Raw genomic sequence first — 24,192 nt, 5'->3', positions numbered from 1 at the left:
TTCTCAGAGTAGTTGAGATCTGATCTTAAAAAAAAAGCATATTAATATAATTTTCAGCTGAAACAACTGAATATATTGCTTCTACTGTGAAAAAAGATGCTCACCATACACGTGTATGTGTACCACCACATGTAAGTAGTACAATCAGCTTTCCTTCACAAGTGGATTACTAATCACAGTGTGGGTACTGAAAAACCATACTTCCACGCAGCTGATACAAGCATTATACTTTTTCAAACATTATCTTTTGTTTCAAAATGTGTAACTTCATAAAACTCACAAGAAAGCCTAACTGGCATTACCTGAAGCCTTTACAGGTGTGTCTACATTAAAATGTTATCTTTAGTTATTTATTTGACCGTGCACAACCTTCTCAAATACGTCCCTGCCTCCTTTTCTGCATTCACCGTTCCAGAACTGGCAAAACTGAGTGTTATGCATGCAATTTTGTTAAGCGGGGCCACTTTTCACACCTCGTTCAGCAGGAACCCAGAAGGTGCCATTCTATCAACAAGCCGGGATCAAGGAGTTGCTGTGATCAGTGTGAAACATCTTCACCTGGCCTCTGGCAGGCCTGTATTTACACGAGGAAGAGGCCACAATAAAAGCAGCATGGCTGGGGGCCCTAGAGGAAGATAGCCTTGCTTCCCAGTCATCTGGGCAGTGTGTAGCCCCTATTTTATGTAGGTTATGGGGAGGTGATGGGGACTGCCTGTGGTGAGAAGGGAGGCTTGATTCTCTTCTCTGAGGAGCAGGCCAGGCTATTGAAGAGGTAAGTTCACCACCTTGCCTAGGGAACCTGTTTTATTCTGCAAATCGTACTTCAGTTCAGGCTACTTTATAAAGGTGATGCTCTTAATTTTTATGCTTTTGTGAGTCTTGGAGCTTAAAACTCTGAAGCCCTCATTCCAAAGGCAGGATACTGACAGGACTAAGGAACTTGTCTTTTCCTTCTAAGAAGATAAATGTTTCTCTACAGAAGTGGAGCTTAGGGTTGTTGTTATACTAACATGACACCGCCCCCTTTGAATGAATCACAAGGGCAGAGCATACAAAAACAACTCCTTTCTGGGGCTGCTTAAACACTGCATTTTCATTACAAGTGTAACCGTAATAACTCCTTGTGAATTAACTAGGGTGTCAGAAATGAACGGCCCAAAGTAGCTGTGGAAGCTTGCTGGCTTCTCTCCCTCTTTGTGGAAAGACTATTTCAAAAACAGTGTGCACTTGTTCCCTAAGGCTGCATGGGATTTCCAGCCACTGGCTTCCTATGTCTGGCTCATCCTGCTGCGGGAAAATCGAGTTTCTAAGGGCATTTGCTCACTGATTCCCTTGGTGATGTGGTACCAACGTTAAGAACTTTTTGCAAGGGGAAAGAGATGTACCTGAAGGGCATTTTCTTAAGTAAGGGAAGTAAGCATAGACTTAACAATGTGATATTAGCAGCTCAGCAGCACTAACCTGCGATTTTAGACTTGGTGCTGCAAGGGTAACTAAACAAGGCAATGTGGGCAGAGCCATGTCTGTGGTGAGGACTTTATCACACAGGGCTGAGTACTGGAGGAGGCAGTGTGAGGCTGAGGAGAAGCTCCATGGAAGCAAGAGTGAGGCTGGGAGCTCTGACGTGTGCCAGCTGCAGACAGGGCTGCTGCTCTCTGCCCTCTCCAGCTGTATGCAACTTTTTCCACCAAATCTAACAGCTGAGCTGTTTGTAAAACTGCTAACCTGATCTACCTGCCTACCACAGCTCTTTGTTCCTTAACTCACTGCTGAAACTGCATAAGCTTGTATGCCTTGCTCTGACTGAAAGCAGAAGGTTGGATGGCTCATCTGAACAAGGGGTAACAAGCAGCTGGAAATGGTGCTCTCAGCTCTGCACAGCTGCTGTGATAGCAGGGCATGTAAAGAATGTAAAGGTGGATAACTTTAGAGGCTTTCTTTCCTCAGCAGAAATAAAACCACACCACTTCCTGGACTGAACTTCTGGAAAAAAATCATAGTAATTTCACCTGGACCTTATTAACCTTACAATTAGAAGAACTTTTTTTTCACCACCTTGTGTTCTGGGAGAGAAAGTGACTTAACTGGATTAAGCTGGGCTGACAGGTGAGTACTCATGCACTGAAGAGTCTATTCCAAAGACTAAAATTGGAAGCCAAATGTCTAAAGCACCTCTAGAAGATTCCCCTGCATTACAAATCAGTGGTTACTTCTCGACATTCAGTCTGCAGATGGGATTGCTCTGTTTCCCCATATATGGGGACAATGGTTCTTCCTCTGACTTCTCTCTCTTCCCCTTCCTACTGCAGAATGTTCTCCATTACAGAGCTAGCAGCAGTCTGTGCCAACAGAGGAACAGAAAACGCGCTCATCCTTAGTGAGGCTCTCCATAAGCATCTTCACATGCAGAGATTTTTCTTTAAGGCAATGTAAATAGCAACTTTTTCCACTGATTTTTAACATAGAATTTACTTTTGCTTCTCAAACCGGTGACTTGCAATTAACTCTGCTTGCCCAGCAGGCTGCCCCTGACCAGAAGCCTGCTATGCTTAATGAAACACCAGCTGAGCTTCTTGGATCCAAGCACGTGAAGTGAGGGGGCACATAAGCATCTGTTTGGGTGGGTACACATTCCCCTGTAATGAGGGCAATCTTGCACTTTATTTCTTTCACACAACAAACAGAAGGGGGAAAAAGTCAGCTGCTCTACATAACAGCCTTCTGACCACTGAGGAGATGACTTGTGCACACATGCAGACTGACACACACAAATCCTCTGCCACAGAACTACTAAGTAAAATCCCCCATATCTCCTGTCTGGGGGAAGACAACATTGCTCCAAGTTAGTCAAGCAATTCTTTCAGCGAAGGAATGGATAAATCTAATAACACAATGCTTTAGTGCATTTTTGTTATCTCAAAGGCTGACTGTGGAAATGGCTCTTCTTGCTCTTGCCTTCTGCCTAGGCCTGTCGTTCTCCCAAGTATACAATATCTAGTCATGAACATAATCAACTGAAAGGCTGAATAATCTGACAGGTTCCCCATAAGTATCTTCTGTACCTAACACTGACATCCCAGTCAAACCTTACTTTAGGAAAAATCTGATAATGGAATCTTATGTTCATAGACACAGCTGGGATTTTCAGTTGTCAGTGAGGATTTAGCAATGTGCAGCTGAGAGGTGGCTCCTGTTCTCATTGAAAAGTACCTCAGTTACTGGAAGGTACCTTCTGGATGGAGCCTTCCAATGGTCTTGCTGTGCATACCAGGACATCCTGCCAAACACCTGGAAACTTGACAGTAATGCCCAATGAGGATGTTGCCTCCCTCTTTCGTCTTTACTGCTGCCCTAGTGGTGATATTACAAAGATGCTGATTCTTTTTCTCTGTGGGTGCTTGCGATGCACTCTCAGGATGAAAAGGTAACTGCTGAGAGTACTGAGCATTACATTAAAAAAAGAAAAACAGGATTATACTGTTTGCATCAAATGTGTCCATACATGAACTATTCCTTAAGGTGTGTGAGCAGCAAAAAAAGGCTATATCTCATCCATTTACAGAACTGGTTTTTTGATGATATACAGGAAGAAAAAAATCTCATACTTGGAACTGAACTAATGGAGTTCTGTGCTTGTTACCTGTATGTGGGAGCCCAACAACGTGTCTCATACTTCTGTATAGGGTTTGACTGACTAGATGGAAACAGAGCATTGGTTTGCTCTTTAACTGAGGGTCTGAACTCAAATTTCAAGCTGCCTTAATTTCCCAGTTTAGAGCTGGGGAAATACAAAAGGGTTATAGAGCTTGTAAAGTCAGAGTGCAGTGGCCTGCAGTCTTACTAACTTAAAATTTTCACTCTTGACATTCTTTCCAGATCCACTTCAACTCTGAGATGATGTGTAAGAAAGCTGAATTAGCTTCCATACTTCTGAACAAGTGTTAGTTAAGACATAATGCTGTAGCACGTGGCAACTAATTTGTTATTGTAATAGAAGAGCTCTTGATATACCTCCCTCCTTCTGCCTAGAGCACAACACTGCTTCCAATGCTACAGGATAGCTGCACTAACTCTAAAATACAGAAAACTGATTAGAGCTCATTCAAACTGTCTATGGGAAGAACAGCAACGCTGTTAAAAGCACGACTATTTCTCCAATGAAAGAGAACTGGGGGAGTGCTGTGATGAAGTTTTTTGGATGTTGTGAAGTGTTGTGGGTTGTTGAGGAAGAGGCAGGTGTAACCAAACCTGGTAAAACTGCTCTGGTGGTGGTTGCAGATGTGCCTCATGAACTGCGTGTGATAAGCATGGAGAGCCTGTCCTGTCTTCAGCCTGCTGTAACTACAGATCATCAGAGCGGAATATCTGTTGATGCTGAAGACAATTCTGATAAGGTACTGATGAGATAAAGATACCTCAACCACAATGACACTTAAATACCACGTATAACCTGGTTAAAGCTTTTAGGTGAAGCTGGCATCTCTGAAACAAAGACCTACCAACTCTGTCAGGGTGTGAACTTGTGCTGCAGCTTGTGTTCAGCCCTTTCTTGAGGAGCACCCAGGAAAGTGGTACCAGATCAAATCCTCAGGTTATGTAAATGAAGTCTATGTCTTCAATGGGAAGAACTTTTCCTCTTTAAAAAAAAACCAAAAAAAAAAAACCAAAAAAAACCAATGGACTTGAGTGGGGAGCTCCAATTTATGTCTCCCAGCTTGCACCAATGCAACTTTAAAATCAGCTAGATGCAAGTTTTGCTTTTGGATCTCTACAGAGTACACTTCTACTACTACTAGCTTCTGGGCTGCCCTGTTCCCTCCTAGGAGGGCAGCGTCTCCTTCTAACCAGGTCAGTGATTCGTCTTCCTTGTCAGCTGCAGGAAATCCAAACAAGCCAAAATCTGAGGGAGCACACAGAGGGAAAACACAGAGGAGACTTCTAAAGCTACCTGAAGCTGCCTCCTTGTCATTCCTGTCAATACTGCAATAAATAAATAAGAGAATAGTCAGGTAAAGATTGACTGACCTGACAAGAATAAACTGGAAACCCAATCTGATGGAACTTCTGTTTGGATTTGTCTGCGAGTGCTGCAACAAACCAGTCACTTTCCTATTTTAGGAAAGTAGGAAACAAGGCACAATTGTGATTTATCACAGTTCTTGTGTGTATGGCAGGAACAAGGTAGAGGTTGGAGACGAATCCCATTTTCTGCAGATTAAAAACAAGGTTGGTTGTTCATAAGGATGTAATTATAACTAATACAATTACTGCAGTTGCATCCATCCTCCCAAGATATTAATGCCCTTGAAAAATAATTGATTTCCTAGATGGAAAAATAAAGATGAGAACTGGAAGAAGCTCTGGGAAACTGGAAGACCTTGCAAAGGAAAACTCAGAGATTTCAGGGAGCAGGATAGTCTCCAAAGTGTTTTGCCTACAAAAGTCTGAGTGCCTGAGCTCTGGTATGTGCTTACACTGACCACAAGCACTAGTTTCATGAGTCCATAATTATTCTGACCTACAATTAATGCTCTCCTCATGCTTTATTTACTATATTTATTTGTTTCAGGAGCCTTCTGGAGTGCAGCAAGGTACTGCATAGCCTTTAATGGAAGTTCACGGAGGAAAGTTACCCTAAATTGCTAAGTGTCTAGGTGGCAATTACCGAAGGTTAACATTCTGATGAGGCTCTTCTGCGAAGCAGCAAATACCAGAGGTGGTATCTTGTCTGGATTGTAAGTTTTAAAATAGAAAATGGATATGCTTACTTAGTACCTTAACCATGCTACAAGAGTCAACTGGCTTTCCTGAGCTCCTTCCTCCTTGCTGGTCTGAGATCAAGTAAAACACTGCTCTGCAGTTTGACAGAGAAACTGCCCCAGTGCAGGGGGAAGCTGGGGAGGGAGTGGCAGAGCACAGAGCAGTCAGACTGAATGCACTTGAGATGACAGGACCAGCCGTGCACAAATACTTGTGGAAATGAAGCTCAGTAATTACAGATGCCTTCCTCTGGCATATTCACTAACTGAACTGCTATTACTTATGGCCAAACAAACAGAATGTATTCTCAGAGTGCTAGACCACCAAAATGCTGTATTTTAAGCAGTGCCCTTAGAACCATGAGTTAATGAATGAACCTGTAAGGTCTGATAACAAGAACTGTCTCTCAAGAAGTGACAAGCTATAGAAGTTCTTGATGATTGCTTTCCATCTTTCACTGTAACACACTGTGCTGTTGGTATTTAGTTAACTGGTGCCACAAAAAAAAAACTCTAGTGTAATAAAATGGGTATTCTCTTTGCCTGCTAATATCAAATATTTCTCCTTTTGGTGTTTATCTTAAGTAACAAAATCTATGGGAAGGGGGAGTAAAATATTCCGGTCTGAATTTGATGCTAGCCACAGCATGCTTCTGTGCTGCTGTCATAAAGGAAGGGAAGCATATCTTGGTGTTAAGTCAGAGGGTGGATTCAGGCTGTAATTTAATGTGCACAGCAGCATGTCCCAATCAGCTTGAAAGCCTGTAGTTAGTCTCTTCTCAGGAGCCACAAATGAACAGACTTTTGGTTGAGGGTGCTTCGTTACTCAATGTGAACTCCATTTCCACATTGCCTGTTCTTGTATTACTTGTATTAAAGTGAGTATTCTGGAAAATTGATTCCTCAGTGATGCCCTCTGCCATGTAAACCTATCTTGTCACAAGAAGAATTACATATATCTGAAGTACTACTGTGATGGCTTGTGGCGCTCAAAGCAAGTTTGCAGGGTGTGCTTAAGTTGAGGGGGATGAACTCCTTCCCTCCTGGGCAGAGCAGAAAGTTTTCAAGTACTCCAAATACAAACCTAACAGCTTCTCAGAGGCTGTTTCTCTCTTCCTTTTTTACTAAGGGCACTAAGTTAGCACATGCAGTAGTACAGGGGGCAGAAGTAAAGCATCTCTGTAAAATGTACCATTCTAGAATACACACCCTCAAAAAAAGAGGGCTGAGCTGGTGGCTGCCTTACAGAGAATGAGGCCACATCTGGGCATGAGCTGCTTCCTGTGTAAATGGCGCAGTGTCTCAGGGCTTTCTCTCATAAATGAGGAATGCCTGTTCTGCCATTTTCCTGTTATGATAGAGGCATACTTCCATGTTATTCAACTATTTCAACTTAAGAAGTTCCACCTATGAAATATGTAGAGAAATACTTTCCAGATTCTCCAATTCTTGAGCTATTGGGTTTACTTTTATCATCTTTCTCCCAAAAGTCAAAAAGCATTTTCTGCTGAAGTTACCAAACAACAAAAGCGATTTTTCATCCATAGCTGGACACAGACCTTCAGTCAAATTCTGCTTCTGGCAAAGAACACGCACAAACAAGTAAAAACAAACACGTGAAAGTTTGTACCTTAGGCTTAATTCTCCCAACGCTTCTCATCTCTACCAGAAGCTCAGTCTCATCTCGTCAGAAGCTTATGCTTTTCCTAATTATTCGCACAAAACGTTCTTAAATCATATTTTGACAGCCGAAGTCTTACATCTCCATAAACAAAAAGAACTGTCAATATTACTAGTGCAGAAGCAAAGGAACCAGATGCACCAGAACTAAAAGCTGGGGGGAGGGGACAGTGATTCATAAGTTCAGAAAAGCATCTGCCAATAGTTTGATAGCAGCCGAATCCAACCGAGTAACTCAGATTGTGCTACAGCTGGCATGGAGATTATCAGCACCTCGCCAGCCAAAAACGCGCTCAGGAACAACAGCACTGGAGCAAGAGAGTATTTGCTTTGGTCCCGTCCTTCCCATTATGGGAAATAAAATACAACCGCTGTTTTTCTCGTGCTTTAAGGCCAACCTGGCACCTGCCCGCTCCGCGGAGAAGGATCTACTATGCTGAATTCAGGAGCTGTGCGTGTCTCCCATCGTTACAACACGCGGGCCTCACGCTGAGCCGTTCCCGTCCCCAGGGCTGTTAGGCCGCACGCACGGACGTCCCGAGCCCGCGTCTGCCTCACCGCGCCGGCATTAAACTCGTGCTCGGCCAGCACGCAGAGCGACAAGGCGAAAACTTTTACCGCGAGCTGCAGAGAGGCATTAAGAACCGGAGCGCGGCAGAGCTGCCGCTGAAGGAGCCCGCAGTGCCCGCACGGAGCCGCACCGCGTCCTTAGGGACAGAGCCCGCAACCCGCGGCGGGGGGGAGGACGCGCTAGGAACAGCCCCGGCTGGAGGAGAGCGTTGCCATGACAACCGCCCTCACACCGGGAAACCGCGGTACCCCAGCGCCGGGGGGGGCCTCCCCCGGCGGACCGCCCCCCCCCCCGGAAACCGGGGGACCCCACCCCCCCCCCCCCCCCCCCCCCATCCCCCGGCCCCTCCCGCGGCCCGTTCGCTTGCCCGCCCGCCTCCCCCTCGGGCCCCCGTCGGGCGGATACAGCTTGAAGCCCCGGAGGATCTCCTTGGCCCGCTCGTCCGTGGCCGACATGGTCCTGCCGCGCCGCGCCGCGGGCGGAGGGCGCTGCGCCGGGCTCGCCTGGCTGCGCCGGCCTGGGCGGGAGCGGCGCTGACGGCGGCGCCTCAGGACCCCCCGCCCCTCCCCCTCGCACTCCCTCGCACCCGCCACCGGCCGCCGCAGCCAATCCCGCCGGCCGCTCTCTCCGCCCCGACGGGACGGCCAATCGAGAGCCGCCGACGCCCCTGCCAGCTGAAGAAGGACGGCGGAATGGACCAATCGGACGGCGCGTCCCTTCTCCGTTTATTCGAGGGCGGCTGCGCAGCGCTCGTTAAGACGCTCGGCCCGGCCGCGGCTGACGTCGGCGGGGACGGGAGTCGCCCGAGGCCAAACCTCTGCCGATCGGCGCGTGCCCGGAGCTGGGCCGCTCGTTAATACGTTAACGTATTGCGCCCCTCTCCTAACGGTCCGCGTGCGGGAGAAAAACCGAAGCGCGACGCAGGCTGCCTCGGAGCTGCTCAGTACGGCGCCGTGGCGCAGCCCCTCTGCGGAGCGCTGGGCGGCGGCCGAGGCAGCGTCGAACGCGCGACGGCGTTTCATTACAACTGACCTTAACGCCGGTGGCGGGGGGCGCCGGTGCCCCATAGCTTAACATGGAACGGCCTCGCTGCATTCTGGACAGCGCGCCGCTTCCCAATGCGTCCAGGGAAGGGCAGCGAGCGCTCCCGAAGAAAAGCTGGCAGGGAGGCAGGGAGAGCGCGGGCGGCAGCAGATGTGGAGGAGGCCAAAGCGAGCGATCGTGTGCGAGGGAAGAGCGTGTGGGGCAGCAGCGCGGCGTGCCGCTCTGCCCGCAGCGCGGGGGGCTCCGTCCCGCCCCTCTTGGGGCTCCTGGGAGGCGGCAGCCGGAGAGAATCGGCTCTGGCAGCGAGCAGCCCCTGCGGCAGAGGAGGGCTCCCGGCACGCGGCTGGCGGTGCTTCCAGATGTCGGTGTTGGGGCCTTTGTGGTTTTGACGCGGGTTCCCAAGCTCTCCACGCTGTGTGAGGAGGTACGTGCTTGGCAGCCTCTGCGTCTCTCAGTTTTGACCCCCCTCCCCGCAAAATTAGGGAAGAGGTGTGCAGTCTGGGGAATGCACCGGGCACTGGTACCTGAGACAGCTTAGCTCAGGAGGTTCAGATCGGGTATCAGGAAAAGGTTCTTCAGTTAGAGGTTGGCTGGGTGGTGGCACAGGTTGCTGGAGTTCAGAAAGTGTCTGCACGGTGCTGTCAAACATGTGGTCTGAGTTCTGAATCACAGAATATCCTACATTGGAAGGGACCCATAGGAATCGTTGGACCCAACTCCTGGTTGGAAGTTCCACACAGAACCACTTGGAACTCAGATCATGTGTTTAACAGCACCGTGCAGGCGCTTTCTGAACTCCAGCAACCTGTGCCACCACCCAGCCAACCTCTAACTGAAGAACCTTTTCCTGTCCAGAGTGATGGAAACCCTGAGTTCTTTCCTCTCAAAATACTTTTTCTTGCAAGTCTCACTATTCCCTTGCACCACTTTGTTCTAAAAAGCTCACCTTTGCTCTTACACCTCTGGAGCATGCAGATCTAGCAGGCATCACAGTCTCTGAGGTGTCGTTGCAGGTGAGGAGATGCCTCCAGCCTACTTTCTGCCTCCCCAGAGCACATGTGCAATGCTGTTCTCCAAAGGTACTGGTACAAGAGCTGGTGTTTCAGGGAGATAGGTTCATAAGCTGGGGCCTTCTCCGAGCTGACATTATCCAGATGCCCACATTTCTTTTGGCTTACTCAAGGTGAGAGATGATTATTCTCTGGATCCTGGGAGACGTAGAGAGTTTGAGAGCTGCTTTAGCAACTCTTGGGTGTCCCCAGCACCTTGTGCTCTAGAGATGTGCATTGGCAGCTATGGTGTTGAAAGCCTGAAAGGAGGGAGAAAATAAATGAGTGAAGTATGGTGGAAGCATGTGCGGATGAGGAATGAAGCTACATCCAGGATGGTGTTAACATTTACACAGCCCAGCTTACCCATAGGCCTACTGTCAGTTGGGTCAGGCACAGGTGCTCCTGCTTTTAACATAGCTGTGGTGTCAGCAGTTGATTTTGTTTTGCTTTAAGTTGGTTGGAAATTAAATTAATAGATGCTTTAGAGATCAGATCCTAATCCTAGATAAACCTAGCCTCGTGCATAGTTTCTTAATATAATGTGTATTTTGTGGATTATTGGTAAGCTCCCATGTTGTCCTAAGTATTTTTCTTCACAAGAGTTTTTTTTTTATTTAAACCACTTTATTTATGGAAGTTGAGGAAAAAGAGAAGAAACACAAAAGTACCTGCTTTCATCAGTTGCCCTCTCCTTGGTGACACCAGGAGAGAACTTTCTTGCCGATGACGCATCAGAACTGGGATTTCAGGGGATGAAAAACAGCTCTAGAATCACGTGCTATGGTGCAGAGAGGTGCACACTGACAAGGGATGAAGCTGGTGCTGGCAGCAGAGTGCAGACATGGGCAGGGTGAGCAGCCAGAAGCTGGAACTCAGGAGCCTGAAGCTCCAGACACTGAGATTGGTATGACAGAATCTGTGGGACAGGGGGATGGCAGTGAGCTGTAATCACAGCCTTCCCTATCTCAGTCACTTACAGGTGACTTTGCAGCCTCATGCCTTATTTCCCAGCTGAGAGAAACAGTATACTTCAAGTCTCTTTCTGGGGCTTCATGACTCCACTGCTTGGAGAGGTTCCTTTGAATTTATGGTTTCTTTTCTCAGGCAACATGGGAAAGAAAGGTGAAATTATCTGCTGCCTTAAAGGGACCTAGATTGCAGGATCACAAGGGGAAGAGATGGCGTGAGTCAAGAGATAATGCCAACATTAAAAGATAAAATGGATTAACCATCTCCCTGAGCGTGGAAAGCTGCGTGGGTGGAGCAAGAGGTTGCAGTAGCAGTTTAAAAGGGGACGAGACAGCTGTGCATGCCTGTATTTTTCTATTTAAAGAAAAAAAAAAAAAAAAATCCATCCCAAAAACTTAACTGATGCTATTCTCCAAAGACTGCTTCAGACAGGCGTGCTGGTGGGCAGCAGTCAAGGGGATGTTGGGACAGCCTGACAGAAAGACCCTCCTGGGTGACCTGAAAGGAGCTAATGCAGCAGGGCTTGTTATCAGCTGGCAGTTTTTTCTCTGCAGGCTCCAACAAGAGGTTGCAAAAACGATCCATGGGAAATAGCTCACAGCCATGTATTTCCATTTTTGTTTTGGCCCTGGATTTCAGTTGTAACAGCTCTTGAGGTGAATGAGGCGATGTGCTTTTCTCCCAGGGCAGCTGTGTCAGTATACCTGTGGGGTAGTGTGAGCCATGGTGGAGGGCCTGTTTAGGATGTGATTAAAGAGTTAATTCTCCTTGCCTGTGCAGATGAGATCTAAGCGTGGCTTAAGCAAATTACTGAATGGCTTGTTATAGCCCTGGCTGAGTTCCCTTGCTGTGCTGGGCCTAGTTTTTTTACATCCAATTTGCTGTTGTGACACTCAGAGCTTCAAAGCATCCCAACAGCTGCATCTCTGTGCTCTCCTGACTGCCCTTCTCTGGAAGATGGGACTCTGGGGATCAGCTGTGGATGGCTCTGAAGCACAGGCTAAGCCCTGTCAGTTTCCCTAATAGTTTCTGATGTTCATTCCCCGAAAGCTCCTCGCTCCTGGCTGTGCAGGTCCATGGTTTGATCTTCAGGGACTGGCTGACTTAAAGCCAGAAGCACTTTGCTGTTTGGTAAGGAATTTTAAACAGAAGCATGCTTTATTCGCTGCACGGCATAGACAAGTGTGCAGCTTTCAGGAAGGGAAACAGCTCCCACAGCCCTTCTGCTCCTACCTCTGCTCTTCTGGTTCCGTGGAATCGTTTGGGTCTGTCTCCTGGAGAGGTCCTTGCTCCTCCAGCTGCCCCCCTGATTCCCCACATTGCAGGCTGAGCTCAGTCTTTTCGTTTGTCACCTGTACACACCGACCGCTCGCCTCAAGATCCAAAACCCACTTCTAGCACCTTGTGATCCTTCACCCCATCTCTTGGCAAGGTTCCATTTGCACCCCAGGAGAACTGGCGGGCTGGTTGGTCAATGGCTCAGCTGGCAGCCTCCATTGTGCTGCCCAGCACAACTGCTCAATTGTTTATTGCCATTAACAGCCCCATTGCGGCTCCTCAGGCATTGTCTGGTTCTTGCCATAAAATGGAAGATTTAATCCACTCTGAAGGCTGTAGCATATGCACAGATTCAAAAGATGAATGGAACCTGTAAGTGTAAAATGGACCCAACTCTGTCATGCCCTCAGAACAAAGAACACACTAAAATGTAGCTTTGAAATGGAGGCCCTTTGCACAGGTCATTGCGGAATGCAAAAAAAAAAACCCAGACGGTGCCCCGGCGCGACGTATCCCCAACACCTGCTGTGCCCTTGAGACAGTCAGACACTTTGCTTGCTTGTAATTAAACTGGTTTTCAGGAAGTGGTGCAGCCTGAGAGCGAGCGTTTGCTCTGAGGGCCGCTGGTGTGATGGCTCAGGGAGACCCGGCCCAGCCCCGGGGTAGCCTGGCGTCCCGCGCTCCTGGGGATGCCACGAGTACTGCCAGCATCACCCCAGCCAAACAAATGAGCGTGCATCAGGCGGGGTGTGTTAATCACGGTCTGCAGGTGGATGTTGGTGCATCGATTGCAGAATGGCCTCTGCTGCGGGCAGGGATGAGGGCTGGGCAGGGCAGGCGCTGTGCGCTTGTGGCTTTGTCCACGTGGGCGTGAGGACCGGGCAATTCGGAGACCAGAACGGGGGGGGGTCGGGATGAGCTGTGCCCTAGGAGCAGGAGGGGACGAATCGGGAAGGGGCAAACCTGGCTGAAGAGGGCACGCCGCATCTGAGCCCCGCTGCCACACCCGGCTCGGGAGGCCGCGCTGCGGGCACAGCGCGCTGCTTGGGCGTCGTGCCGGCGACCCTCGGCCGGGGCCGGAACGCGGAACGCTCGGAGCGCGGCGCTGCGTGCCGGGGGAAGGAGCCGCGCGCGGACCCCGCGCCGCCATCATGGCGGCCTGAGGCGCGGCGGGCACGGCGCCGGGAGCCGCGGGGCGGGAGGCGGGTGGAGAGGCCGCGGGGCGAGGTAAGGCGAGGCCGGGAGAGCGAGCCGGAGAGTCGCTCTCCCGGCCGGTCTGCCCGCGGAGCTCTGCCCCGCTTCCTCCGGCTCTAGGCGGAGCGGGGCGGTGGGTGCCTGGGCTGCTGCGGGAGGGCGCGGCGTGCGCCGGGGAAGGCCGGAGCGGGGAGCGGAGCGGGGTGATGCACGGTGCTCTCAGCCTGGAGCCGGGCGGAGTCCCGGAGGCACGGCTCCGTGTGGCTGCGGTAGCGCTGGAACGTGAGCTCTGAGAGAGAGGCGAAGAATTGGCATTCAGTTCTCCGTATCCCACGTCTCTTTTGTAATCCTGTGTTGGTTACCGAGGACGGAGGCGAGGGAGCCAAGAGCTCTGCCTTCTGCTCCCAGCGTGGCTCCGGGCTGGGGGAAGTGTCTGCCCCTGTGCCTGCCCCGCACCTGGGGGAGTGGGGGCACTCGGGGGTTGGGAGGCAGATGGAGTGGGGCTGTGTTGCAGGCGTTTCTTAGGTTGGGAGTGCAGAAATGATCCAAGGGATGAAACACCTCCTCCACTGTGAGGACAAACTGAGAGCTTGGGCGGTGTGGAGGAGGGAAGGCAGTGGGAAGAGGTGGGAACGGGGTTCTGGGTACCCAAAGGAGGGCTGTAGGAAGGGAGGGGACAGACTTCAGCAGCGCCTGTTGTGATAGGACAGGGGAAACATTTTCAAACTAAAAGGGGAGATTCAGATAGTGAGGCACTGGTACAGGTTGCACAGAGGTGGTGGTGCCCCATCCTTGGAGACACCCAAGGTCTGCCTGGACAGGGCTCTGAGCACCTGATGGAGCTGTAAGTGTTCCTTTCAGTGCAGAGAGTTTGACCAGATGGCCTTTAAGGAACCCTTCCAACTCAAACGGTTCTAAGAATGAAATGGAGCTAAGTGTGTTTTCAGAGGCTGAGTGATGAATGAAGCTGCACTGCCTGCAGAGCAGACACCCGTGTCACCCTGCACCCTGTCTGAAGCGGCCGTGTGCCAGGGCTCAGCCCCAACATACTGGTTCTCCAGTATCTGATTTCTTCACCAGAGGGAGGGTTTCCTCCTATACCTGAGAGTCATTTTACATCAATATAACATGAAGAACACCCCTCCCCCCACTAAGTTCTTTGGTGTCTGAGTAACATGCTTTAGAAGTTTCTTTTCTTAGTGTTTGTAAAAATGTCTTTTTGTTTCACATAGTTTACAAATAGTGCTTTATAAAAGCAACGTGCTAATGCTGAGAGACAGCATGCACACAGGAGGTGTCAGGCAGCAGTGAAAGACAAAGATCTCTCTTTGCAGGGACTAAAATAGAGCCTTTGTAGAAAGGGTGTTTCTGTCACTGAAGCTTTACCGTTTCCCCAAAACACTTTCACTGTATAATGGAGGCTGTGTACAGGCCACAGTTCTTTTCTCCTTTCAGGCTTAAGAAAGCTGTGGGTGTTATGTACTCATGCTTTGTCTGTGGTGATGTCAAAAGTGCATTATGCAGGCCTCAAGGTGGCTGAATTCTTCCAAGTGAATTTGGCCAGCTGCTGTTTTGCAGCTGTGCAATGAGTTTTGGGAAAGAGGAAGTCTTAGCTGCCCTGTGGTAGGCATAGTGATGTCATGGATGTCATGCCTGATAACATGTGATAACACCTCTGCAGTTGTCTTTTATTTGACAGCATCAGTAGGTGGAAAAATCTGAAAAGAGCATGAAATGTAAACTCCTTACCTACTAACAGGAGTGGATTCTTGAGGGAGCTGACCAGCCTGCAGAAATTTTGCTCAGGTCTGTTTCTTTATCTGAAAGCAAATCTGTTGCTTTCCAGATAAATGGGGATTTGAGCCTGCAGGGTCCCTCTGAATGCCAGAGGGAAGCAGTTTCAGCTCATGCTGAAAGTTTACTGCTTCTAACATGTGGTTGGACTGAATTTAGCAATGAGGGAATGTGTAAATTAATACCATCTTTTTTTATTGACAGATTGAAAAGCTTAGAATGGCTGGAGAACAGAAACCATCCTGCAATCTTCTAGAGCAGTTTATTTTACTAGCCAAAGGTACAAGTGGCTCGGCTCTGACTGCTCTGATAAACCAAGTGCTGGAGGCTCCTGGGGTTTATGTCTTTGGAGAGCTGTTGGAGTTAACAAATGTGCAAGAGGTAAGAAATGAGTTTCTGTCCTAATGCTCCCTCTGTACTCCCAATGTAAAGGTTCTCCTGAAGTTTCCTTGTGAAATTTCTGTGCCAGGAGAGGCCTGGTGTGACTTGCCTTGTTTCTGAGATGTTTGTGTATGAAGCTGGCGTTGTTTTTGTCTGTATCTATTTAGATGTGGAGAAGTTGCCTGCCAGTCTCATGTTGACTGTGTTCCATGGGATTTCTTTTTTCTTCCCATCCAGCTTGCTGAAGGGTCTAATGCTGCTTATTTCCAGTTGCTGAACCTGTTTGCATATGGGACGTACCCAGACTACGTAGGTAAGAGACTGCTGCCTGTTTGCAGACTGCAAGGCTGCATTGCTCATTAGAATTGTCACAGACAGTTCTTTGCTTTTTGTGGTAGCTGGTGTAGTGTGGCTTGGTTAAAGTGTCTAAGCACACAGTTTGCTTGGGAGAGTTTTTGTAGGGGGTAACTGGGTCATAAGCACTTCTTAAGTGCTGAAAAGAAGTGGAAGGGCCATAACCAGATGAGAGGCTCTGGTATTTGGCTCGGACTGCAACACTAGATCCAGCTGGTCTGTAGCAATATTCATTGATGTTCATAGGGCATTTACATCTGCAAAGTACAATTTCAGACATCTGTTTTCAAATTTGAAAGGCACTGGTTATGGAAGTTGCAGAAACTTTGTAAAAATTGTTCTGAAAATTATTTATCATTTAAACCATAAAGGTTTTTATAACCTTTTCTTGTGACAGCATTGCTGAAACAAAATGCAACGTTTCTTTGCTAGAACAGAAATTGTAATAATGACCCTACAACGTCTTCAGAAGGGCTACATGTGAAGCATCCTTTTGTCTGTTAGGATGTGCTTCAGTTCTTGCACTAATTAATTCTTGATTTGTGGGTAGCAGTTCAATCCAGGCTATTACAGACTGTGACAAATAATTCTGTCATTGGTGCTGGCTGTCGCTGCGGTGGGTGAGCATCCAGTTCTGGTGAGAAGTTGCATCAGTAAATGTAAGGGCTGGAAATTCCAATGGCTGTAGAACAATGTGAGCCTCGTGGATTCTGTGACCAAGCAGAGGATGTGTTTGCCATGTGCTGGTCCTGCATCCCAGCCCACCATAGTGCAGTTCTTTTTTGAGAGGGCAAAGGGGAGAATTGGTCAAAATGTGGATCTTTGAATGAGATGGGATGGCTGAGAGAACTTGAGCACACCAAAGCACTGATTTTCATTAAAGCAGATATTTTAAAGGTTTGATTTGGAAAGCTGGCAGTTTCCTTTCTCCTTTTAAATATTCATAAGGCTTATGGATACAGTATGGTGACAGTGAGGCTATATAAGTGTGTGGATTCAAAGTTTCTCCTCCTGTCCTCAGTCTGATACTTAATACACTCAACTAGAAATTCTGTAGCTTTCAGAGAGAAAACCAACTGCATTTTACAAGCAGATCAGCAAAGGAGGCTTAAATTTGTCAGCCCATTAATGAAACAAAATTAACTTGGTTGTGGAAAGCAAGCATATACCAGCTGTTTTGTCAGGGCATTACTTGTGCAGGTGTGAATTCCAATTCCAAAACCAGAATTAACTAAAACAGTGAAGAATGGAATTGTGAACTTGCAATTTAAAGTTTTCCTCTCTTTATCTCTGGGCACAGCTCTGCTTTACCAGCACCCACAGTAGCCAGAGTTTCCTTTCAGCATTCAGCATAGTGTGACTGGCCAGTGGTTCTGCAACCTGGACTATGTTGTTTGTGTAGGAAAGCTCTGAATCTTATCTTTTTTAACATTGACAGCAAACAAAGATAATCTGCCTGAATTAACAGCAACTCAGAAAAACAAGCTGAAACACTTGACAATAGTAAGCCTGGCTTCTAGAATGAAGGTAAAGTACACTATGAATGACAGCAGACTTTTGTTTGTTTGTTGGAAATGGAATCAGTTCTTTGCATTAGGGTTATATTAAATTGAGTGCTCACAGAAGTGCTGCAACTTGGAAAGAAGCTGTGATGTGTGATGTTCCCACGGTGCATTTGGGACATGAACTTAATGGACTTCTGGGGATGAGGTGTGGAAGTGTCAGAACAGCCATACCATTGGATTAGTAAGGGCTGGGAAACTTTGTACGGCTTCTTTCACTGCTGGAGCTGGGGAATCATCCTTAAAAGGACAACCTTTTTGTTCTGGAGGAAACTAATCCACACTCTTAATTTCTTCTCCAGTCCCCTTACCTTTCTCCTCCAGAAGGCACTGTGCCAAAACTTCACGACCTGCCCAACCCGTGCTGGAATATTAAATAGCGTAGTAGCAGGCATTTGTTTTGTCCCTGTTGTACTTTCAGACTGAAGTGTAGGTTGCCATAAATGTTTGGGCCCTGACCTTCTGCCAACACTATTTCTGTTCCTTCTGGTTAGGACTGTTAACTTACTCTTGGACTTGCTGGTTTCAGTGCATTCCCTACTCCGTGTTGCTGAAGGACCTGGATATGAGGAATCTGAGGGAGCTGGAAGATCTGATTATAGAAGCGGTTTATACAGATATTATCCAGGGGAAGCTGGATCAACGAAACCAGATGCTAGAGGTGGATTTTTGTATTGGCAGGGATATTCAGAAGAAGGACATCAGTAACATTGTCAAAACGCTCCAGGAATGGTGAGGCAGTCTCTCCAACTCGATTGTTTCTTATGCATAGTTTGCCTTATTTTTTTTCCCCTTCCTTGGAAGTTGTAAGTGCTGGCTTAATTTCAACTTGTTCCACCAATCAGGAGTCTTATGCTGCAAGCAGACACTTAAAGGAAGAGTCTCTTGAGTGATTTTTTCCATGATCCCATCTATATTTCAATTTGTGTTACATATCAAGCCAAACTACGCTAGGTCTTGAGATTCCAATCTCACCAAAACTTGTACGTGACAGAGCCTAGGGAGAAGTCAAGAGCTTTTTCCAACAGTTTGTGCCAAACTGTGGTCACTGTCCTAGGGTCTGTACCACTCCCTGTGCTGCTATTACACTCAAGAACAAAAGCAGAACTATTAGTTTTCAGCCATTTGTGATAAGACCTTTGTGGGGAAATTCCAGAGAATCACAGTTCTTAGGGCAGATGTCTCCAAGTCTGAAGTGTTATATGTTTGCCTTTTCTTTGCTCCTGCAAATGCAGGCTGCGTGCAACCACAGTGTTTGGGGCTGTGGTGCTGTCTTCGTGTACCTGTGAGAAGCTGCTTCTCACTTTCTGTCAGATTCCCATTCAAGGAAATCTCCCTGTAGCCAGTGGAGGCTGCAGCAGGTTCTGAGCTGGCTGGGAATCGCTGCCCAGTTTGTTACAGTAATGGGTGTGCAGAAAGTGATTAAACTGCTGTGGTAGAGCAGGGCTTTTTCCTTCTTTTCTTCTCCAAGTGCCCCAATCCCATCTCATCAGGAGAGCTCTGGCAGCCTCCACGAACTTACAGCATCGTTTGGAAATTAACAGTGAACCCATTGCCAGTTTCTTTTCTGTCCTCCAGTTATGAGCTCTGTGTTGGAGGAACACTTTTGAACACCTGGTGGACGAGGGAATTCTCTCAATCTGACTTCCTGTGTTTAGTTTTAAAATTAGATTGTTTTACAACGTATTTTAAGCAATAATTCTGATTGAAAAGGCAACTGATGGTGCAATAAATCTGCACTTTGTGATGGGCAGATAAGAGTAACACAGACTAGCTGAAAAATGCTGTGAAATGCATCAAGTAATCAATAAAGCTTTTTCTTGCCAGCTTTTTTGGAATTGGTCTCATAGCAGGAAGTATGAATTTAATAATCTTTTGATAATCTCACTTGAGCATAACTTTTCACATTGCACGAGTGAGCTGCTCCAGAGAGCACTCCTAAATACTCATGGATATTTTTTATGTCTTGCAGGTGTGACGGTTGTGAAGCAGTTCTTTTAGGGATTGAGCAGCAAGTACTGAGAGCCAACCAATACAAAGAGAACCATCACCGAACCCAGCAGCAGGTAGAGATGGAGGTGGGTGCAAATGTGTTTCAGACTGCTCAATGCTTTTTGATTGAACACTGCTGTCAACTGGATAGTCTGGTAACACCTGGTTAATGGCTGCAGCTCCTCTGAAGTACTCTAGCAATTGTGCAAGTCAGATTCTGGAGTAGGAAAAATAGAAATCTTTTTCCTTGTGCTAATAACACCACAAAGACCTACATAAAATTTGCCCACTCTGAGCGGGTTGGAACTTTTCTGTATAAAAATGGGCCAGATGGGTGCAGTGCTTGTAGTTCATTATCAGCTTGTAGCTGATTGGTTGGGGAAAGAGCCCTCGTGATACAGAGTTTGGATATAGTTCTGTTTCTTTTGTGTAAGGAAGCAAAACCTCACTTCAGTCTGAGAATGTTGGGTAAAACAAGCAAACTAAAACTAAAAATCCCTCGATACTCATTGCTTTTGCATACAAGGGCTCCTGAGCAGTGCGGGCTGGGCGCGCTCCCGCTGAAGGCTGTATCTGTTCTTAGTCCATAGATGGCAGCACGAGCACACGATGCCAGCCCCAGCTGATGTGTAGTGAGAACAAATGTTGGCTAATACAGCTGTAAAGGTGAAAATAGTCCTCCGGAGACACTTGCTGAGGGTTTATTTCTTGCAGAGTGCTGCATCCCTGCAGGTTTACGTTTGCTTTCTGAAGCAGTTCATGCTTGGCGGCTTGATTGGCATCCATAGTGCCTCTTGTTTGCCAGATGCCTTTAGCCTGGAGTTGGTGCACCTGACTCCCAAACTTGTTTTGCTTTCTTTGTTTTTTTTTCTTCTTTTTTTTTTCTTTTCTGTTTTTAGTGTTTGCTGATTGTACGACAGGTGAGTTTCATGAGACAAGGTACTGTGCCTGGTGCTTTGTCTCTCCTTGTCAGCCAGAGTAGTGAAGCACTACTCCTCGCTCCCATGGACCAGTTCCTGTTCCTGCTTCTAGCACATATCCATGGCTCAGCCAGACACAGATGAAGTCGTTTTTGTTTTTGAGTGCTGTTGGAAGCATGCATTTGTTTCTCTTTGACTCCTTTGTCCCTGCTGCTTCTAGCCAATCTAATGGTGAGATGGCTGACTTCTGCACCAAGGCAGTAGTAGATCTCTTTGGCCAACCAGGAAGATGGAATAATATTGTATTTTTGTCTCTTAGAAGAAGTAGGTAATCTCTAGTTGTTTCCAGTCTGAGTCCAGTATGGATTATAAGAAGGCTGGCTTTAAGTGAGCACAACATTTTGCCCCTTAAATCTCAAATGCAGAGTCTGTTTCTGGAGGGTGAGTTTTTGATAGCCCCCCCTGTGTACTCCAAGGGATTCTCAGCATGTTTGTGAACAGAGTTTCTAATGCAGAGAGAGAAGGAAGCAGGTGCTGACTCACTGTCTCTTCTTGGCCAGGTCACAAACATAAAGAAAACATTAAAAGCTACAGCCTCGTCGTCGGCACAGGAGATGGAACAGCAGCTGGTAGAGCGAGAGTGCCCTCCACACACAGAACAAAGGCAGCCCACAAAGAAGATGTCCAAAGTTAAAGGGCTGGTCTCCAGCCGTCACTAGAACATACCATCCAAGTGTCATTCAGCTAGGAATGACAGCAGGAGGAGCAAAAAAGGGCCTGTGTCTTCTTTTCCAGTGGGTTCTGGGCCAGCCCCTTCCAGGCTGGCAAATAAAAGCCCTGTTTGAATGCAGCACCTGGCAAAGTTACACTGTGCAGCCCCTATTTGTTACGAGGGTGTCTCTGTTCTGGTCCTTTAAAGAGGGACTTTTGAAGAGAGGGACTAGCACAATGGGGCAGTAAAAAAGTCTGTGGACAGTTTTGCTCCCTCTCAGCCAGTTTCATTGCTGCTTAACCTCTAGGAAGCTGCTGTACTAAATCAGATCTTGGGAGAACTTCTATACTAAGAGTGAATCCCAGGGTTGAAGTGTGGCTACCAAAGCCAGGCTGGGAGCGAGGAAGCCATCAACATAGATCTTTTCATTCCCTGAGGGAGTGCAGAAAGGTTTCTAGGCCAGGAACTGCTTTGCATGGAAGTCTTCAGCCTTTCCTCTACCCCTGTCTGTTTTGAACTGGGGTGTAATTCACGCTACCTCGCTCTGTGAGGATGAGATTCAGTGCTGGGCTGTTTACTTAACTGTCTGTTTACTGCCCTTACTAAGCCCTTCAATCTCTCGCAGATTTAATGCACTGGTCTGCATCTCTGAGTCTTCAATGCAGAAAGGAGGAAGCAGGCTGCTCTTCCAAGCCTTCCTTCTTACAAATGGTTATGGACACAGCAGAAACAGCGTTCCTTTGGAATGTGATGTCACCTCTCAGAGCTGCTTGTGAGTTGTTCCCCATAGATACCTCCAGAGGGTAATGCATTTGCTCTTCCTTGGGTGCTAGTGACAGTGGTCTGTGTGGGAGAAGAGCCCCTTTAGCACTGTGGCAGGCTGGTGGCCCAGGACCCACTGGCAAGGGTCACAGCAGTATCCCCTTGCTGAACCAATGGACTTGACTAGTCTTTCTGAATTTTGAACACTTTCAGGTTGTATTTTCTTTTTTTCTTTTGTACATTGTTGTGATTCTGAAGCATTTCAGCCTTTGATTTGTGTTTTTTTTTAATTTGTTACAGACCAACTTCAGGTGGTTTGCGCCTGATTTGGTGAGGAGCGGGGTTTTTTTTTTACGGGGGAGGATGGGGTTGGCAGTGAAACAGCAATTCACACAAAAAAGCACATTTTAGAAAAAAATTAAAAATGCTGATTTAATGTCAGAGTTCAGAGTCTTGGCTTTGAGACTGCTTTAGCACTTGTCCACGTGAGCATTTACTTGATTCCTGATGTTACGTTATCAGAAGGTCTGACTAATCTCCCTGACGCATCTGGGAAACAGAGAATTACTGTTCCTGTTTTGTCAGTACTTCATCTTTATCCAATTTTGTGTGGAAGGATCTGTGGCAAAGCCAGTAACTGAGCCCACAGCCCTGAGCCTAAACGCCGTTGCTGCCTGATAATGAGAGGTTTGGAGCTTTGCTCTGTCTTTGGCAGTTGGGTTCCTTTCTCTCGGTCTCACAAACTGAAGTGTTTTACTTCTGTCAGTGTTGTAAAAAAAAAAACAACAAAAGTTTTCCAGGAGCAGGAAGGGGGGCTGTTCTAGCAGAGGACTGTGACAGTACTCCAGTCCTGCATTTACACTGTGCAGTGCACGTGCCTCCCACTAAATGCTGTGGAGTTCTTTGCCATCTGCACATCCTCAGTCCTTGGCTCCAGGACCTGCTGTGTGTTTGCGAAAGGAAATTCTCTCTTTTTCTTTCCTCCTGCAGTGCAGGCACACCAGCTTTCAGTCTAAGAGGTGAATCTAAATGCTTCCCACCCAGCTGCCTCTGGGTTGAGTCCCTTGATTTCTGATTCATTGTCAGCTCTCTCCTTTGAAAATACTAGCCAAAAAAATTCCCATTGAAAGATGTTGAATGTTAAGTGAGTAAGCCCGAAGCATGAAGCCTTCACTTGTATCTCAAGGGAACCCTTGCAGTGTCTGTTCTGGTTTCTGTACTTGCATCTCCTGGTGTTCAGCTGACAGCTTCAGGAGGTGTAGGTGGACTTCGTGTACCCAAGTCTCTTAGATGTGTGTGATGAAGAGGGGCTGAGTCTGCTTCTGGCTTCCCGTGTGGGTGGCTGCAGTGTGCTGGTCATCCAGCTCCTCTCAAAGTTTGGCTGGTGAGAGGTTGTGTGGTCCTCAGGAAGCTGTTTTCTTTCCCTCCCATGTCTAATGGCAGTCCGGCAAAGATGCAAGGGGAATTCAGATGTCTTTGGAAATCAGTTTAGCTCCTCCCAAGCCTTGGTGCAGGGGAAATAGATGTGAATTTGGCATCCCTGATGTTTGTTCCCTGCCAGGTACTGGAGCCACATTCGTTTGCTGAAACTTCTTTAGTGTGGTAGAAGTTCTTGAGTCCATTCTTGTATTTTTGCTGTTCTCAAAGCTTATTTGGGCTAAGGGTCCTACCTGTGCTTCAGTACGCGTTGCCTTTGTTTGGCAAAGAAGCAAGGGAGGAAATAGCACTTTGAGTAAAGAGCAGTCCTGTGCTCGATGGTGAGAGCATGGAGAAGGGAGGGACGCTGGGAAGAATTGAGCTGTTTGCGTGTTTGGCTCGTCCTGGTGTGCCAGTGATGCACTTGGTGCAGCAAAAAAGAGGGGTGTCTTTGCAGTGAGCCCAGCCCGAGATGAGTCATTAACAAATGACATGCACAGAGTACCTGGGGGAGGCAGACAGCTCCGCAGCAGCTGGTTAATGAGTCTGGCTCGAAGGAAAGAGTCAGAAACTATTCCAGGAATGAAGCAGAAGGCACAGTTGTTAACAGGGACGGATGCAGGAGGTGCTGGGCTTTTTGAGAAGGACAACACGAAGATGGAGACTGCAGGGAGGGCAGCAACTTGGAGCAGAGTGGTCTGAATTAGATGGGGTCTGAACTGGGGACAGTTTGGAGTTGGGAGTGTCTGGAG

The 24,192-nt window shown here is 47.6% G+C and overlaps 2 protein-coding genes across 5 annotated transcripts in view; one reads left to right on the top strand and one right to left on the bottom strand.

The window, feature by feature from the left end:
- Positions 1-8,491, bottom strand: part of PDE6D (phosphodiesterase 6D) — a 30,135-nt gene extending 21,644 nt beyond the window's left edge. Inside the window, exon 1 of the mRNA XM_042820339.1 lies at positions 8,416-8,491. Within this exon, the coding sequence (XP_042676273.1) occupies positions 8,416-8,465 (50 nt within the window). The 5' untranslated portion in view covers positions 8,466-8,491. The remainder of the gene's footprint in view (positions 1-8,415) is intronic.
- Positions 8,492-9,085: 594 nt separating this feature from the next.
- COPS7B (COP9 signalosome subunit 7B) lies at positions 9,086-22,467 on the top strand. 4 transcript variants are annotated; one of them, XM_042820328.1, is made up of 7 exons: positions 9,086-9,478; positions 15,546-15,722; positions 15,960-16,035; positions 17,515-17,603; positions 18,168-18,370; positions 19,611-19,716; positions 21,111-22,467. In XM_042820328.1, the coding sequence occupies exons 1-7, from the start codon at positions 9,086-9,088 to the stop codon at positions 21,267-21,269; spliced, it is 1,203 nt and encodes a 400-aa protein (XP_042676262.1). In that variant the 3' UTR covers positions 21,270-22,467. The 4 variants fall into 4 exon arrangements, with proteins under 4 accessions (XP_042676262.1, XP_042676263.1, XP_042676264.1 ...); XM_042820329.1 differs by lacking the exon at positions 9,086-9,478 and adding an exon at positions 13,532-13,580; XM_042820330.1 differs by lacking the exon at positions 9,086-9,478 and adding an exon at positions 14,599-15,353.
- Positions 22,468-24,192: the final 1,725 nt, after the last annotated feature.

This window comes from Centrocercus urophasianus, unplaced genomic scaffold (assembly GCF_019232065.1).
Source record: "Centrocercus urophasianus isolate 14NV4802_14NV808 unplaced genomic scaffold, USGS_Curo_1.0 seq_19, whole genome shotgun sequence".
Taxonomy (NCBI): domain Eukaryota; kingdom Metazoa; phylum Chordata; class Aves; order Galliformes; family Phasianidae; genus Centrocercus; species Centrocercus urophasianus.
Note: the sequence above shows the minus strand (reverse complement) of the source record. Positions and strands in the feature narration are given on the sequence as shown.